This window comes from Malurus melanocephalus, unplaced genomic scaffold (genome assembly GCF_030028575.1).
Source record: "Malurus melanocephalus ecotype Western Australia unplaced genomic scaffold, MMel_1.1 scaffold_376, whole genome shotgun sequence".
Lineage (NCBI taxonomy): Eukaryota > Metazoa > Chordata > Aves > Passeriformes > Maluridae > Malurus > Malurus melanocephalus.
Genome location: NW_026623608.1, coordinates 44,415 through 63,315, shown reverse-complemented (window position 1 = coordinate 63,315; position 18,901 = coordinate 44,415). Strand labels below are relative to the sequence as shown.

The 18,901-nt window shown below is 45.3% G+C and overlaps 1 protein-coding gene across 2 annotated transcripts in view; it reads right to left on the bottom strand.

Moving 5' to 3' along the window:
* CLTC (clathrin heavy chain) overlaps positions 1-18,661 on the bottom strand; it is a 29,546-nt gene extending 10,885 nt beyond the window's left edge. The window contains exons 1-16 of one of the 2 annotated variants that reach the window (XM_057378818.1): positions 18,496-18,661; positions 11,001-11,208; positions 8,656-8,924; positions 8,197-8,358; positions 7,334-7,447; positions 6,788-6,961; positions 5,987-6,184; positions 5,169-5,369; positions 4,377-4,529; positions 3,966-4,088; positions 3,653-3,790; positions 3,400-3,564; positions 3,131-3,311; positions 2,619-2,782; positions 822-947; positions 134-276 (exon numbers count right to left, since the gene is read on the bottom strand). In XM_057378818.1, the coding sequence (XP_057234801.1) occupies positions 134-276; positions 822-947; positions 2,619-2,782; positions 3,131-3,311; positions 3,400-3,564; positions 3,653-3,790; positions 3,966-4,088; positions 4,377-4,529; positions 5,169-5,369; positions 5,987-6,184; positions 6,788-6,961; positions 7,334-7,447; positions 8,197-8,358; positions 8,656-8,924; positions 11,001-11,208; positions 18,496-18,537 (2,561 nt within the window). In that variant the 5' untranslated portion in view covers positions 18,538-18,661. The remainder of the gene's footprint in view (positions 1-133; positions 277-821; positions 948-2,618; positions 2,783-3,130; positions 3,312-3,399; positions 3,565-3,652; positions 3,791-3,965; positions 4,089-4,376; positions 4,530-5,168; positions 5,370-5,986; positions 6,185-6,787; positions 6,962-7,333; positions 7,448-8,196; positions 8,359-8,655; positions 8,925-11,000; positions 11,209-18,495) is intronic. The other variant, XM_057378819.1, reaches the window with a different exon arrangement.
* Between the last annotated feature and the right edge of the window lie 240 nt (positions 18,662-18,901).

The following is an 18,901-nucleotide window of genomic DNA, read 5'->3' as shown; positions in this document are numbered from 1 at the left end:
TGGTTCTCACCCAGCTGCAGCTTCTGACTGTGTCAGTACCAGCTTTAGCTGTGTGACAAGGACACAAACTGAAGGGTGAGCAGCAAACACTGCCAGACTGGGAGCTGTACAGAGACTCGTACAAGTTTAATACCTGTTTCTTTTCTCAACCTCTGCAACRAGTTCATCAGTCGAAAATTGACCTCTCACTACAAGGATGAGGTTCTTTATCACATCTTCAGAGCAATCCACATCAAGCAGTCCCCCAATAACAACTGGCAGACGGCTTGGATTCACCTAAACAGGAACATTTAAAGAGATCAGTGTGGGGGACCAAGGGCAGCCAGTTTTTATCCCTAGAACTACACATGAAGGCCACTTGTTAAGATTGACCCCATTTTCCTGCCCTTACTCCCAGACTGCTGAGGTTCTGGACAAACTGGAAAGTCAGTTCTTCAGTCAACAGGGGTTCCTATCCCAGCTCAGCAGCTCAATCAGTTCCCACAGGAAGCATTCCTGAGCAATCCACTTTGCCCCTGCAGGAGCAAAAAGGAGAAATCCCCCCCTCCACCCCCCAAGAAATGCTGGGAGAAAAAATCATCCCAAGAACTCCAAAGATATTCTAACAAGTCCTCCTGCTTCAAGAGGCACATGAGTGGGAGTTACTGCTTAACCTGACTGAAGAATGAGATCTGACTCACATCAGGGCTAATTTACTGGAGGCCACTAATAATCACTTAAATGTCAGTCCAAATACAAAGCTGTTTGCAGAACACTTAAATGCTGAAAAGATTGATCAGTTTGACTCACTGAAGGGGGACAAGGGACAAGTCATCACTTACCTTCTGTACATAAATCTCAATATATTTTTGGAGATTATTTCTATACAAATACAGCACCAAGTCGTGGACAAAGTCAAAGCGGTCGCACACGATGATGAGAGGCAGCTGGTCAGTGAGTTTAGCTTCCTAGAAARAGAAGAGCTTTAGTGATTTGGTTTTGCTCTTGGACTTAAGCAGACAAATAATACAATCACTTAAACTGTCAAAGCAGCTGAATTTGGAAAGCCAAAACTCAACAGTCAACCAAATAAYGACAGCTTGTTGTTCAGCTAATTGTTTGCAATATGTAGCAAGTGGAGGCACTCACACCCACTGCAGGGCGTGAGGAGCAAGAAGCTTTTTTGGAGTTTAACCCTGCTCCTTTGCATGGCAGACTCTACAAAGTTTTACAACACAATACAACTATTACAAGCCTAGGCTATAATATTTTCAGTTGCCACTGGTGTTTGGTGTGCAGGATTAGCACTCTGGGATTTCAAAAGAAATTTAACCGAGACTAGATTAAGTTGTGGTTCATAATGTAAAACTTATATACAGAATTGACTTTGAGTGCCATGTGTCTTGTGATACCCCCTAACTATGGATTTAGAGAAGAGTAAGAATTAAATTCTACAGCATTACTATTAAATTGCTTATCAGATTCATTATCTAAAAGCATTCCAACTTTCAGCATAAGGTTACAATGGTTACGGTACAGAAGCTTAGTCTAGGTGGCAGACAGTATTCCGGATGCATATTTCAGATCACTTATTCCAACATGCACATCCCAGAATATAATCCTACATATAAATTACACTTAAGGACTTTACACAGGGAGGCCTGTACTGGGAGATTTACCTGGTACATGTCCTGCACATTCCAGACATGGAACAGCACAAAAAACAATAACTTTCATCAGGAATTTGACAGCTTGATAACATATCTTAGGTGGCTTGATCAAATTACATACCTTACACCTCGGTGACACCAGGTTAGTTTTAGAGAATTCTCTTGGGAAGAGTTTTGCCATCTTCAGATATGATCAGCAAAATCTAAGACTATGCTATGTAACCAACAAACATGAAGGCAGGAAATGTTCCCAGATAAAGTTTTCCCCTCCCACACGGTTCCTCAGGTATTTTTTTTAGTTTGTGTTTGTCAATAAGCTCAGCACTAAGACTAACGAATCTGAACTTTGAGCACAGCCTCTCTTCCTGCTCTCCAGCAATGCTCTGGATCAGTCAGGRTATATTCACACTGACTGGCATCTCCCAGCAGAGCTAAACCACTGTTCACCTGGCTGAAATTTCAGTGGGTGTGAGCCAGAMAGATCAGCCCTGAATCTGAAAGCAWTTATGGAATTMATTGGCTCTATTCATCTGTTGTTTCTGTAGCTGCTCAGAGTTGATTACACTGTAAATAAGCATTAAATAATCAACTCATTTGGCACTGTGGTTGTTCTCAACCTTCAGTAAGAAGTAACTGTTCCCTACTTTAGAGCAGACATTTGGAACAAGTTCCAGGTGAGCTGGTACAATTAGTACTGGTTAAGAGTTCAAGCCAGATCAGGCTTATTAAGAGCAATGAGCGACTGATCTGACAGATTCTCCGTTTTTCTGACAATTTTCCAGGCTCAGACTTCATTAGGAGGCACTGGCAACATGGCAGATACCTCTGGTTTGAGGACAMTTGTATCCTTAAGTGCAAAGGTTTAAAACTCATCTATTTTCACAGAGCTGCCTCATTTCACTAGTGACACACCATGTTTAATCAAAACCCCCAACAGCCCCAGACTGTCCAGTGTCACCCAAACATTACCTTGAGGAAGTTTTTAACACGTTCTGGATCATAGCAGTTACTTTCCCTGCAGATTCTTTCCACTTCTTTAATTTGTCCTGTCTTGCATGCAGCCTGAATGTACTTGAAGTGCACATCTGGATCCTGGCTGAAGTTTACAATAGAGCCCAGGAAATAAAACAAACCTGGAGAGAAACAGTCAACACATTATTCTTGTGGGGAAATATRAAAGACTACATCTCAAAGGCTACAGAAATTTAAGATAACCATTTTGGACAAAGGAAGAAGATCAGCATTTTAGGTTTTTCTACAGCTCCAAACATTTTCTAGGATTTCAGAAAAACAAATTACACAACTGAATAATGCTAGCCATTCCAAATGGAAACTTTAAAGTTTAGGTTAGGTTTYAAGACAGATTGAGGCCTAACTACTTAAATTCAATATGGCTTTCTAGATTTCAGCAGTCAGTCCTTCATACACACATCTGTATAACGAGGTGAGCACCAGCTCCTCTTGCAGAGGTACCAACTTACCTTCAAAGCTCTTGAAGGACTCAAAGAGCTCAATGAGTGACTGTGTTGACAGCTGTTCATGGTATTTGGAAGCTACCTGGACACAGATCTGCAGGTTCTGACGGATGTTTGCGGACAACATCGCACGCAGACACTCCAGAGAGTCTTCTACTGACAAGGACCCAAAATAATTCACTAACCACTGCAAAGACACACAAGCCACTTTAGAGCTGAGCAGAAGAGCAGTTAGGAATGGCTGGATTTGTAGGGGCAGGGTGTTTGCTCCTTACCTCAGGATTGAGGAGGTGAGTGTGAACTACGGCACGCTTGATGTCGTACAGGTCGGTGAAGTGCTCGAGTGCTCTCTGCAGCAGACCAGCCTTCTCACACAGCTGAGCTATGTGAGCCCGGTCATAGTGAGTAAACATTTGGTTTCCCAGGATGGCATCTGCAACCTGGAAGGAATATTGAACATTTCACTCAGTTCCTGAGCATTACCACCAGCATTTGCCATGTCCAGCTCCAGGAACTCTGAGCACAAACCTGAGGTGCGTGCATGAGGTTCATCTCAAGTAAACGTGTTTGCAGGGGACCTTCTGAGGGACGATTATTCTTCAGTGCATCCAGCAAAAAGGCTGTACATTGCTGGATTAAATTATATTCCATAAAGACATCCACAATCTGCAGAAAAAAAGGCGAGAAATTTAGGTTTCTGACAGGAACTGGAAGCGTATTTAAGTATCAAGTGCAGCTTCCAAAGCTAAATCCAATCTCATAGCTCTGATGGTAAGAGCAGGGCTCCTCTTCCCAATTTAATGCTTTGAAGTCAACATTTCATAGCAATAAAGTTATTTACCTGTGTTATATCTGCAAGAGGCTCTTCATCTTGAACGAGCATTTGTGCAAACTGCTGTCCTTGATCAGGGCTGATTCTCATTACATTCCTCAGCAAAAAAATCCAGTCTGGAGTATATCCAACCTGAAGAGAAGATGAAAAGKGAGAACTCAGCAAGAGCACGCACCTTGTTAAACACAAAGCTCAGTAAAAGCTTACATAACCCAGCCACAATTTCCTCTTTTGGGTAAGGCTACATGGGGAAGTAGGAAAAGACTCATCTATGAAGTCTAGCAGTAATTATTCATAAAAAACTTGAGACAAAAGTAATATAGGCTCTCAGATACCCCCACAGTTATTTTTAGCTACTTTGGAAYGTGAAATAGTTATTCTTAAACACAGGATAGATACAGCAATTTAATTTTTTCTCACCTTCTTAGCATACAAAACAATCTTCTGGACYTGTCCTGTTTCAGCAAAGCACTGGATGACTTTGTTTGGAACGTTGGCTCTCAGATAGACACTAAGTGCTAGCGTAGGATCTACAGATTTCACAAGGTCTCCCAGCTCCTCCGAGCACTCCAGCTGTTTAAAGACAGAAACACAATCAGTCTACTCTGACAGAGCCACACTGAAATGCACTGCCACCCTCTCAGCTGTTTAAAGACAGAAACACAATCAGTCCACTCTGACAGGGCCACACTGAAATGCACTGCCACCCTCTTCCTCACTGACCTTCCTTTTGGACTTGTCTTAAAAAAATTAAAGCCCAGCTTAACAGCCTTTGCTGACTCTGCCTGCAGTGATCTATGGGCTCTGCTCCTCGTGCTGTTCTACACCAGTTAAAGGCATTTTCAGAGACAAAAAGATCGGGGTGACACATTGTATCAGCGTGTTTCTGCAGCTAATTACAGCAATRTAAGCACAGCTCCAAGCACTCCGAGTCAGGATCCAAAGCAGTGGTTTGGCAAAGCACAGCAGCAGCTCAGGGCTTGCCATGCTCTGCACATCCTGCTGTGRTTTTCAGCAGAATGATTAAAGCTCTGAGTATTTGATCAATTCTCTCACAGTAACGTGAGTCAAAGTGACAGGCAGAGTGAGCACCTATTGCTCAGCTGTTTGATGGCACTGCTGATCTCCAGCTGAGTTTTCCTGGGAAGGGATGAGGCTGTCAATGCTGTTCCTTCCCTCTCACAGCTCTGATGGCATCAACCCCAAACTTACCTTATCTTCCTTTAACCATTTTTCCAAGAGCTGCTTGCGGCCCTGCTGCAGCACTGGTCTGCAGAGCTCCAGTGACTCATACTTGTTCAGCTGCCCTTGGTCCAGCAGAATGCCAAAATACTGCAGGAGAGGGGAAGTCTGCCCTGGCTGAGCTGGAACACTCTGGAACCGGCGTATGGTGTCTGGAGTACGCAGGATTCCCTGCCAGAGAGARAAAGAGATGCACTTCAATTTTCTTTTTTGCTATTGTGGCTTGGCAAGAGTTGCTCCAGGAAGCTGGAGGTAATGTCACTGTAGCTGTCACAAGCATTTCTGTGGTTTGCCAGCCCAGAATGTCAGGAGCAATATGGCTGAACATCAGCTCAGGCACTGAGATGCTTTGACAGAAAATGTGCTAGAATAGCCCACCCAATTTGTTTCAGTAGCAATGCAGATTTWAGTTCACAATTACGACACCCTTGGCCTCACAAGCAAGTTCCTCTCATCTGAATTTAGTCTTAGTCTGTATTTTTTTATCCTGTTTACAGGTGCAGCCTCAGCTAGAGGCTGGCTTTTCACACTTTTTTGCATTGCTGGAGAATTAAAAGTACCAGAAMCACTATGAATCATAGTCATTATTGATCATTTATTCCTCCCCTCCTTTGTGGGCTTTACAAACTCTAAGATCACCCAGATTACAAACACTGCTCAGCACCAACACACCCGTGAAGCACCTGTACACCTTAGGACTGTGGCCTTGCCACGTGGGAAATTCAGTGAGTTTTTCTGAAGGAAGAAGCTGAAGCYTGTAGATTTTGATGCTGTTCTGAACACTTTACCTTTGGAGCATTAGCTGCCACTTTTGCTGCCTCTGAATAGTTCCCTTGTGCAAAGAGTGCATTGAATTTTCTGGCAAAGAGCTCCTCGGCACCGGCCAGGTTGTTGCGGACAGCCATCCGTAAAGCCAGGTCAGGATTCTGCAGCACGTTGGTGATGTAGGGAATGATGTTCTCCTCTTCCACACACACTGAGAGCACCTGAATAAATCACCAAGGGACACTTCCAATTAGTCCAAACATCAAAAGTGAGCCAAAGGCTGAGCTAACTTGAATGATAGAATGATGGCAGACAGAAATTTTCACCCTTGGTAACTGCAGTTTTGCCATTTTATTTAGATAAGATACCTCTGGTTGGAAATAACTAATGCCATCCACTGTCTGCATCAAARCAGGCAACTAGCAGTGAGTTTAACTGAGATATTTGCAGAAGTCAGATACACAGKGACACAAGAGACCTTTCTATAATTTCAGTGTCTTAAGTAACCAAACCTAGAGGATACCAGAAAAAARTCTTCTGCTCCATATTACCCATGCTCAACCACCATACAAAATCAATTTGGGCTAAAGGTATGGCTGCACAACATAGGTTAACTTGTTGAAAGTTGTTAAGTTAGATGTGTATGGAGACAGAATAGCAAATTTATATTGGGGCTCACAAYRCTGTCAGACCTCACATGTTCTGAAYAGAGTTCAAAATCAACATTTCTGGAATCTTTCAGACATTGATTTGAACCCTGCAGTGTATCACAAACAGCCAATGGGAGTAGCTCAATAAGTGGTTTCCAGGCCCAGTTTCCTTACTTGTCCCTTTCTGTTCACTCCAATAATTCCAGCTGTTGCCTCGTGCTGTGCAGTAACAAAAATGGTCTCTCCACTGATCCTGTTCATGTAGATACAGGTGCCAGTTTCCAGGTCATACAAGTGGATGTAACCATACTTCGTTATCAGGAACACCACATCATGCTTGTCACTGATCTGCAAAACAGAAATAGATTACTCAAATTTGGCACTGGATAAATGAGTTGGTGCTTTTGAGACTCAGCAAACAGCTGGGCCATTTCAGGACAGCCAGAAGTGCTGTTTTATTTTTACTTGAGTACTATCACTGTAGAATGACGTTTGAAGAGCTTGAAAAGCAGTTAAAGCACATGGATATTTCTTCCATAAATAAGAACATGCTGCCTCTGAATGCTGCATGCCTCCACCTTTACTTTACCACTACTGAAGCAGCAGTCACACCAGTCACACCAGTTTAGGGCCAACCCTCAGGTCCACATTAAACACCCAGCTCCCTGTTCCTGCCACATCCACCAAGAGAAGCTACAGTGTTGTTTGCAGCTGTCATACCTGCATAGCAACAGGAAAGTCACTTTGTGCTTCAGGAGGAAAGAAGACATCCACAGCTTTCTTTGGAAAGGGCTGATTCCCAGTGGGTGGTGTGCCAACCTCAATGATATGCAGCTGTGCAAGAGATAAGATTAGTTCTTKCATCTGATAATTCAACAATAGATTCAACAGTGAAGTTACAGCAATTCTCTCGCTGCTCAGCCTTAATCCCAAGTTTATGCAAAAACCAACTAAGTTAACCTTCCTATTTTCACTGACTAAAGGTATGGCATCTGGTATTCATGTACCATGGGTGAAGGTAACAGTTAAATATGATCTTTAGTTACCTGTAATTACTTGGAATTTTCAGGATTCAGTTAGGTTGCTTTAGATGCACGGATTTAACTTGGTTCACATGCTACAGAGACAGCTCTGAAAATGCTTCTCTGATTCTAGCTCTGGTTTTACTAGCTCACATAATTTCARTATTGGCATTAGACCACTGTTGAGCCTTGTAACACTAGTGCTTCATTTTTAATTTTTCATCCAATAATTTTGAAATTAGTTGAATCTGATACCAGGGATCAGCATCAAAGAAAGATTACAACAGCTTTTCCCTCCAGCTTAGCCTGTGAAGCTGAGAGTCACATGTTTCAAGCAGCTAATTAGGCTGGTCATGACACRCCACTTAACTTCTCCACTCACAGATTCTTGCTACACCAGGTAGTCCAAGCTCTTTATGCACCATATGTCATATCCAGACTGACAMAGTCCTTCACTTTCTTCCTTAAGTGCAACTTTTTGCATTAAACCACTTGTTCTCCGGAAGCAGAGAACCAGGGTGAGTCACTAAAGATCACAGCAYATTTAGAACCAAGCCTTACCTTACCCCCAGCCTGGCCTCTTACTGCAAAACAGAAGAGAGTGGATTCTTCAGCATTTCCTTCCATCTTGAACTGTGCAAAGCTGGCTGCATGTCCCTCGATGGGCTGGGACACTTTTCTRTCCACAGAGTAAAGCTGCATTGCTCCCACCACACGGTTTTGCTGCACAAGACAGAACAAATGTCAAGAAAAACAGGCATCACAACAGTAATTTCATTTAAGTTAATATTGGTCAATATTCTGCCATTTCAAGCTTCCTCTTAGAACAGCATCACTTCACATCATTTAACCTTGCAYCAGTGTTTATATAATTACAAATCCAATTAATGTGAGATTTTCAGTTACACTTGAGTTTTTCATCTGAAGATTGAGACAAACATTAAACAAACATATCAATCCTGTTCTTATGGAAAGAGGCAACGAGACAAGGGTTTCCACACYTTCCTGGAGGTCAAGTACCTGTGCAGATATTCCAGTCAGCAGGAGCCATTTCTGCTTGGCATCAGTCCTGTAGTTGATGATCTGGCAGCCAGCAAGGCTGGAGTGGCGATCAAACATCTTCACGGGCTGGGACTCCCCCTCCATGCTCCAGTGGTAAACTGCATTATCCGTCACAAGGGCCACGGTGTTCAGAGAGATCCACTTCCAGAAGGTGACATCGTCTGTCATGGTGTGAGCCTTCATTTTGCTCTTCATTTCAATGTTAAAGATTTGCAGCGTTTTCCCAGCTAGAAGACACAGCGTCGTTAGCCACAGGACAAAGCAAAGGAGCTGCACTAGGACATTAAAACCTGGGGATTTCCTTCAAGGAAAAGCTGTTCTACACTGGCAGCTTTTCAGGGACCACCTTTTACTTTGAACCAGACCACACTCCTAGGGTGATTTATTTCACCAATTTGCCACCACTGAGCAATCAAACAGATGCGGAGAACGGGTTGGTAGGAGACAAAAGCTTCAGCCACACAAACGGGTTGGAGGATACTTCACGTACACCAAAACCAGGTTTACAATCATGCTGAGGCTCTTTGGACTTGTCAGGGGAGCTATGCCAGTGTCATTAAAAACAATGCCCACATCTGTTTTAAGTATTAAAAGGGTACAACATGGAACAGGTTGGCAGAGGGCTTTTGTAATTCAGGCTGATTAACCAAAACCTCGGGGTTGCACTAATGGGATACACAGCTACTGACTGCAAACCAGACTGACAGGAACTGTGCAGGGGAAGGAATCTAGTGACCAACACAAGCTCTAGAAGGCAAAAGGAAAAGTTCTCCAAATCACAATGGTGCATTCAAACATCCTGAACAGCCACCTGCAGTCATTTCTACCAGCTTTTATAACACAGTGGCCTAAGAAATGATTTCTTTCTGTTGAGAAGGTAAGAAAGGTTCWGACCAGTTCTACTTATTGCAGAGAGCTGTTTAAGCAGACACAAGTGTAGCCCAGGAGGAATAGAATGGATCCCACAAAACTGGATACAGGTCAGAATATCTGCTACAGTTGCCATCTGTAGCCCAGSTTGAGGAAGTCACAGCACCGCAGGGGCAAGTGCCTGCACTCACCAAGGACTGGTTTAGCTCAAAGACATTAGYTCAGCAATTGATGCAAGATGCTGAGTCAGGAGTTTCTCCAGAACTTGGAGAAATCTCTCTACTACAGAGTTACTCAGGCTACAGGCAGCAGTTTGTTTCCACATCTAGTGCAGCTGGAGCTTTAGGGTCAAGGGAGAGGACATTCAGGTAACACATTCCTACATGCTAGGCAAGGTATATTACAAAGCAAAATCTACACTTGAGTCAAAAGGGTCAGTCATGTTCATAAAAAACTCAGCATCAAGATCCCAACTATTTAAGTACTTGGGTTCTTGAGTGGGTTAATTTTTGGAATCTTAAGGACTCCCTTGTTTGGGAGRGCAGGAAAAACCTCTGAGTTTTAGGCCTTCAGTTGTTTAAACACCACTGTTCAGCCATGTGCACCATCAATCTGAGCCATTTTATTCTGCTTTTTCTTGTCATAAGACACAACAGGAACTAGTACAGTCAATTGAAGTAACTCACCATCTGCACACACAAGAAAGCATTAAAGTTGTGACAAAACAGTAGCAGTATTAAAGTCAGAGTTAGGTAACATTGGATACATACAAATCTTTCCATTAGCAATACATGCATTTCTAGAATGACTAATTAAGGCTTTTGGGGCCTCTTAGGGGAACAGATGGACATTTCTGGAGGCTCCAGAGGAATGCTTGCTCTCTGTAGCATCAGAGATACCAAGCTGGCTGACCTTGGACTTCCTTCACCATACAAGTCTCCTCTGCATAGCTCTACTCCTCTTATCACTGCCTGATACAATAAATATGCACTGGTCTCTTTCAGGAAGGCCAAACCAAGACCTTCAGGAGTATTTGTCCCCCCATTCCCAGCATTAGTTTTCCTTTTCCTAAGGAAAGGTCTAATTGATAGACCTTATACTCTTTGATCAGGTCTCAYTTTCCCCCTAAAATGATTCCTTAAAGCCCACACTTGGCTTCCAGCTCTCCCTGCTCAGAAGCTGCAAGCATTTGGACAGAAGGAAAAACCTCATCCTAATGATCAGCAAATGGCAGGAAGCCTCAGCCAAAGCTCCCTTGCCCAGCTGCCTCCAGAAGAACTGAAAATGCATTCAACTTAAGCTCCCATTAAGCTGTGGAAAATTGCTACAGGATCCTCCCACATAAATTACCTGAGAGACCTCAGTCACTCATAAACTAGTTCTACAGAAAGCTCTCCATCCACTTCAAACAGCCCTTTATCAGGACTTCATACCTTTTAATGCAATGACTTTGCTGGCAGGGTTCATGATAGCACTGTCAGCTGAAATTGGTCTTCGGATTGGGTTGCTGGGGTCATTCATGTCAATGATCACCACTTGAGCCTGTTCTCCTACTTTCTCTCTGATGCAGATGAATTTGTCAGACTCCATTGTCAGAGTGCTGAACCCAATGTTTGCTGGGTTGATGCCCAGATTTTGGAGCTGGAAGAGAGAAAATGGTTTAACATGAAGTTATTACCTTGATACAGCCACAAACAGCTTTTGTGAACGTCACAGGAAATAGCAGACTTCATTTTATTTTTGGTGATAAAACCATGCTACATGAAACCAGCATGACACACAGTCTTGCCCAATTTCAACTCAGCTCAGCAGGCTTCCTGAACAAGCCCTGCAGCATTCAAGCCCTTGGTATCTCATCTTCAAGGTCCATTTACAACTTAACCATCAAGAACTCAACTTTTGAGCCCCCTCACATGGTTTAAGGCACACTGAACTCGCCATGYTGGGTTTGCAGCTCCAGTCCTCACTCTCACCAGCTTTCCTTTCTGAACTCATCCACTGAGTTTAACAGCTATCACTATTTCAAGCTTAACATYACACGTGAGGTGTCTGAGCTTTATCTTTATCCTTGCAGGGCTAAAAAAAGCTGCTTGTCTAGCAATGAGCCCAGGCCTGTCTCACAGCAGGAGGCAGAGCTGGGCACTACTGGAATCAGCAATGGCTCATCCACTGCCCTGCTCAACACAGAAGTTATCAATAAACCACTTCCCTCTCTGCTGAGCCACAGTTAGAACTATCATTTCTAATGTTCTGACACTTTTCTTTCTGGAAGACCTTCACGCCCAAGGTGTCCCAAGAAGGGTGAGATCTTTGAAGCCATTTTGGGATGATTGCACCGGTTTGGAGCATTTGGCCTTTATCAGCTGTGCTCTGCACCAGCTCCAAGGAGGAGGCCATGCCCCAGCAGTTCTGCTCCTGCCTGTTTGCAGTTCCTGATAAAGAGGGTTTTACTCCACTTCCCCTTTGCCCAGGCTTTCAGCACGTGAGGAACAAATAACATCCAAGCTATGGCACACCAAGTTAACTGGAGAAGCTTCACAGAAGTCATTTGGATGGATGATTCAGATTGCTCAGGGAATACGTGACAATAAAGCCAGAAAATTTCCAGGTAATAGTGTCTGACAGCTATTAACAAAAATAAAAATAAAACCCTACCTCCCTGATAGGTCACAACTCTTATTTAGATTTAAGCAAGTGCTTGAGTTCCAGCACCTCAGAACCTGACTGCATTTTCCAGGAATATGGACCACTTAGATTTTAGATCTAAGCTCAAATCTCCCTTTCACACTTTAGGCAGTGTCCTCTAGACCTGGGACTGGCATAGTACATGAGTTATGCAGGGTTATATACACCCAATCACACCCCTGCAGGGAGGGAAGGTTTGAAGATGTGGGAGTTTGATCTGGCAGAGCTGGAGGGACTTACTGGGATGTGGCTTTTTCTTTTGTTGGGCTGCAGGCTTCACAAGTGCAGAATCATTCATCAAGCACTAAATTTCCTTGTTAATTTGATAGAAGAGGGTAGCTGCAGAATGCCAAACACTCAGCCTGGCAATAATTCACAACCACCAAAGGTTGTGGGCAGAACAAATCAGAGCAGCAAGTCYGAGCAGATGGCAGGAGCTCTTAGGGAGGTCCAGACAAAACCACCAAACCAGAGGTGCTTGGATATTGCAAGGCAGATTTACCTTAATCACCAGCAAACTGCCATCTGCCAGTGCCAGGTCTGAGGCACCAACTTAAACTTCTGTTATCAAAGGTGAGGCATTTCTTTGCAAAGATTTGGAAGATTGGCACAGGAGCCCTGCAGAACACCTGGACAGGTTTTCTGATGGAGGTCGATAAGTACACAAACTCCTTCTGCTAATATTTCATCTTTTCATGTYAACAACCCAACCACATCTGCTTCAGGGGTCAGGATGGTCACTCTGACAGTGACAATCTCTGGTGACACAAGGGTGTCACCAGCCACTAGTGGCAATTGCCTTGCCCAGCTGGTAAAGCCAACAGTAACTTTTCCTGGCTCACCAGACCTCCTGAGCAGAGATCATTCCCTGGAATATAGGTTGTTGTTTTCCTGCCCAAACAGGCTAAAGTTCAGGTGAGTGAGGCAGGYATGTTTATAAAGCTAAGCAAAGCAAACAGAGATGGAGATTACTGTTAGGAAACAAGACAGCAAATATTTCTTTGAAGGCTTTTATTCTGAAAATTTCAATACTATTCCACGTACAAACGCATGAGTTGAACTACAACCAAAGGAGCACAGGGTTATGGCAGATTTTCTACTCCTTGTCCTTGCTACTACAAAGGGAAAAAACACCAAATATTTAATATTGTACTCTTTTAGGCCCACTACATTTCACTGATTCACAACCAAAAAAAGAAGGAATGTCAGATATTTCTACATTTCACTACAAAACCACTTCCTTGGCTTTYAAGCAGATATGAAAGCAGAACTTGCTAACTGTGCTTGGGCAACTGATTAACAGTTTGAGCTCTTTTACACCACCRTTTGTCGGAAAGATCAGTTACACCAGACTCCTGGTAGGAATAAAGTGTTCTGTGAAATAGCTGCTCCAGTAGAGTGGAACCATGAAACAGATTGTCAGGGACAGCAGCAACTCTTGTGTTCAGCAGAGATGTCGCCTCAAAGGACTCATCTCACCCAAGATCAGATACTTCAGTCACTTGCAGGCTCTGCTGAACCATGGAATTCGGTGATGGCATTTATCTGAGATGTGAGTCATTGTAATGTAGTAAGGGAATGTCTGATTACCAGAATTATTTTTTCACTCGAAGATAATTCAAGTGCATTCTTGGTAACTTACCCAGAGAAGTTGTCACTTGTATGGGACATCAAACTGAATGGTAAAACTGCTGACAGGAGTCTCTTTGTTGACCCCTTCCTGTAATGTTCCCTTTCTTGTGACAGTCTGCTTAGCTGTCAGATAATTTCTCCTTGCCTACGAGGAAGGGCACGGAACTGCTGAGCACACATTTCACCTCGCCTCTCACTCTCAACAGGATATAACCACTGTTCTTGTGGCCACAAGCAGCTGCTCAGTCCCTGCCCAGAGACTCCTTATCTTCACACTGCTAGAAATCACGTAGCTGGAAAACGCCACTTAASTGGAAAATTCCCATTTTTTGAGAAGCACCCCAATGTGCCATAATGAGTCAGGTTAGCTCTATCCCAGCCATGCTTTACCAGGCTTTGATTAAGGCAGACACCAGGCTGCTCTTTTAATCCCATATATGAAAATTTAAGAAGCAAACTRAAGTCACACGAACATGTTTGTRTTTGTGCTGCTCTGTCAGTACTCCCTGCAGTTCTGAGAGTCCCACAGCCAGCCCAGACGTCCAAGGTATTTCATATTTACCACTGCAAGGTAGGAGTTACAGCTTGGGACAGGCTAGGAAGTCGTGTTCTCAACAGATAAGGGACCTCTCTAACATTCAAGAACTCTCCTATTTCTATATCCTTCCTATTTTCTGCCTCACCCTCCACAGGCTGAGGCACCACCCGCATTCAGCAGTCACAGATGTGATGTGGGACTGTTTCAGTGCCACCACTGAGGCTGTACCTGCTGAAATCCCATTCCTTCTCTCTGGTTGAGGGCCCAGGCCCAGCAGGAAGCACTAAATCAGCACGGCCACCAAGGCAGGCAGACCCTGCACCTCAGTGCCTGCTGTGAGGGACATGCCTAGAACAGCTCATAAACTGCTTAACTAATTGCTCCTATCCAATTAGTTCACACACACACACACACACACATACAATCTCTCCACAAGACATTCCAATTCCCTGTTACATATTTTCCCTCTGTAGGAATACTCTAAACTCACTCATTTAGGAATTCAGATTCACTAAGAAGCAGAGAGCAAGAATCCCACCAAAACAGCATTAGGCACAGCAGTCTTCTAATTCCTGACTTGTATTATCAACAAAGGATGTAACTGCTTCAAACTAATGCTGTTACAGCAGAGATTTAATGTTTTAGGCTGTATTAAACTCACTGTCAGCACAATACACAGAAGAATTTTGCTGTYTGCAATTTTTAGAGCAAAGTATTGAATTTATGTTTTATTCTATRATGCCTTGGCTGTCCWGTTTTATTCTCTGGCACAGCTGTGATTCCATCCAAGCAGCACCACAGCAGTASAGCACAGCTGCCATTCAGGTTTGCYCCATCAATGAACAATAGATACAAACCCCCTTTTCCTAGTTTAAAAAAGCAGTTCTGTCTTGGTATCAAGTGCACAGCCTGAGTTGGCAATTTTCTGTACTATCTACATTTGTCTTACAAAAATATTTCGATTCAGCAGAGTATTTATTAATGCCTTAACTCAGTACAGCAGTGGGCCTGGTTGACATTCAGTGTTTATTTATTTCAGGGTAGGGTGGCCAAATTAACTGGCAATCACAGCTCATCAGCAGCTAATTAGTCTGGTTCCTTCTCACTCATCAAGAACCTGTCATCTCAGAAAAGCTCCACTGACCCACCACAGTRAGCAGCTGTTTTACTTTCACCCTCAAACACACACAGGCACATTTTAGGAATCCTTGAAGCCTGGGTAGGAGCAACCAGATTTGCAATCATCCCACACACTGAACTCTGATCTCCCACTACATGCACAGTGGATTGTTTCCTCATAGCCACTTAAAAAAAAAAAAAAAAAAAAAWWWMAAAAAAAAAAAAAAAAAAAAAAAAAAAAAAAAAAAAAAAAAAAAGGAGCTATATAAAGTTTTATAACACGAGTTTTGATAGCATTGGAATCAGGTTCCTCCTTGAAAATTCCCAAGGGAAGTTTTTCCACAGCCTGCTGTTGATGTTCTCTCGTGACAAGGCAGGGATGTACAACAGACAACACATAGATACCACCAGCCTGCCCACCTGGGGCTGCTGAGATTGCAGAGCATGGGACAGGACTCAAGACAAACAAACCCTGCAGCCTGACAACACTTTTTGGTTTTAGACTGCCCAGAATGCTCCCTTCTCCCCAGCAAGCTAACTACTTGACCAAAGTTTAACTTTAGCTCCAATTTGGGGTACAAAGCACTGTGCACCCAAGAGATGGAGCTTTCAGGAGCAAGGCTTCTGGAGCTTTTACCTCTTTATTCCCAAATCACACAGTCAAGCTGCCAGCAGCAACAGGTAACAGACTGGTCTGAAGCTGAAGATCAGCACAAGCTTTGTACTTGACCATTTTTTAACCTCTGGTAATGAATCCACAGAGAACTGGGATCATGCTGTGTCTATTGATTGATTTCAATAATAGCCTGCAAAACCTTTCTCATTCAAATCCATCACCCGCTTTTTATGGCAAAGGCTCCAGTTGGGTACCTCATCTTTCCTTAAGCATCACTACAAACCTACAAGGGTTGCACAACAAGCTTCCTAGACAATGTGGGTCAGGTACAGTTCAAGAAATTGTATTATTGAGTCCATGAGGATTTCCTAGGAGCAGCCTGGAGTGTGCTAAAGCAGGTCTGGCCAGCACAAACATTGCAATATCARTGTTTCTGCTCTCAAAGTTTTATGGCAGAAACTTCAGCAGAAAAGCAATGAACTCCCAGAATCTGAATTCCTCTGAAATTTTTCAATGAAGTGAAATGAGGAAGTTCAGCAGCTGCAGCCAACTGCAGCATTAAGGGCAAGAACCACGTGCACCCGGGCTCAGAGGGGTGCACACCCATCTGAGAAAGGAGCAGCTCCAAAAGATACTGGTTCAGCCAGTGTTCCACACTGAATAGGTACAGGCAACGAAAATGCAAATTAAACCCCAAATACACAGATAAATCAGTCTGTAGGCAGAGCAGTCCTGTTCCACAACAGTGCTGGCCTGCAAGCTCCCAGCACTTCTGGCGTGAAGCAGATGAGTTTCATTATGTAACAGTACTCATGTCATTAGAGACCTGGCAGTGGGTCACATGCAAGGTTTGGGTCTTAAATAATGCATCAAAGGTGCAATGCCACAATACTTTATTGAGAGTTGGGCTGCCCAGAGGGATGAGTTTCACCTGAGCACACAGAACCTCAGCAGTACCTGGCTCTGGGCTTTGCCTCTCCCAGGACAAGGCATTTGCTTGGAGCTGAAGCTTTGGCCAACTCCTGAGATTCTCCTCTCAGTGCTGCTCACTACAGGCACACTTCAACTACGAATTCTGGCCTGGCTTTAAACTGATATTGGAGTCAAACCATTCACTGCTCAGCTGCCCAGCTAAACAACCACTGCAGCAGCACTTTTTAGACACTACAAACAGCTATAACCTTCATATAAGACCTTAACAGTGTTTTTTTTTAACAAGRTACTTAGAAATTAGTTTTTCCCYATTTGAGTTTTGAAAAAAGTCACCRTAAATCATGCAAATCCATCACTACATTAGTGCCCACCACAGTGCCAGTTAGCTGAACACAAACTGAACACAGACAGTGSCATCAGGCTGCCAGAAGACCTTGACCAGGCTCGCCAATGTAGCTTTTATTACACGAATTCTGCTCAAAAAACAGCTCCTCAGCAGCGAAACCAAGCTCAAAAACACTGTGGCTCACAGTACTTCGCCCTTCAGACCTGTCGGGAGAGGAAGTGCCCATTGCACAACTGGACCAGCACTTCCAGACCCCTCCCTGCGCTCCAGCTTCACCCACGGACACGGCAGGCACACAAACCATCTAGGATGTGCTACCAGCGCCTCCAGGAARCCACGTTAAGAGAAATTAAAGGCCATCACTCGGAAATAAACTATTAGCAAGTGGTTATGGTGCAGTGRAACGCAGAGCCGGGGTTGGGGGCAGGCCAGCGGACACCAGAGCTGGCACCTGGGCACCTGCACTGCCACAGCTGCACTGCAGGGAGCCGCAGCAGCTCCCACATTTCCCTGCAATACGTGCTTTTTCTTCCAGGAGATGACATTACAAGCGGGGACACCGGCGAAACGGTTTAGGCYGTCCTTAAAACTATAGGAGGTTTTAGCGTAGTTAAAATAAATAAAATTAAGCAGAACACGGAGACAGCTCGGCCAGCTGCCCGGCTCACCCCCGTGCCTCACAGACCCCGCGCTGGGCCGGGATTTCCCCCTGGCGCTGCCCCGGGAAGCGCAGAGGAGCCTCCCGCGCCCCGGCGGCCCAGCCCGCACCGCCCGGCCCGCACGGGCACCGCGCCAGCCTCGCCCACCCCGCCGGGGCACGGCCCGCGGGGCACCGGCAAGGGCGGGATGCCCGGCCCGGCCCCTCCCGGAAGGTGCCCTTCGGGAAGAAGCGCTCCCCGAGCCGGACACCGGCAGCGCCAACACCCCGCCGAGGGGGCCCGGCCGCCCCGCGGCCCTCACGGAGGCACCGCGGGCAGGCCCGGCGCTTCTCCCCCGGCACCGTCCCCGGGCGGCTCCCCCGGCTGAGGGAAGCAGCGGCCCGCCCGCCCCCGCGCCCACCTGGAGATGCTCCTGGAAGCGGATGGGCAGGATCTGGGCCATGGCGGCGGTGGGGCGCTCCGGGCCGGGCCGGGCTCAGCGGTGCGGGCGGAGCGGGGCCGCGATGGCGGAGCGGGGCCGTGCGGAAGCTGCCCCCGCCGGCGGAAGGATACCGCCGCGGAAGGATACCCGCACCTGCCGCCGCCGGCCTCAACCGCGCCGGCCGCGCGGAGGGATCCGGGAGAGCGGCGCCAATGGGAGCGGCRGGGGTGATGCGCCGCCGGAAGGGACTATTTGGGGACGCATCACTCCCTCCCCTCCCCGGCCTTTTTTTTTTTTGCCACATCATGCGACCGAGGGGCCGCGACGTCACTTCCGCCCCGCGCGCGCGCCGCCCCGCGCCGTCACGTGGGCCCGGCGGCGCGGC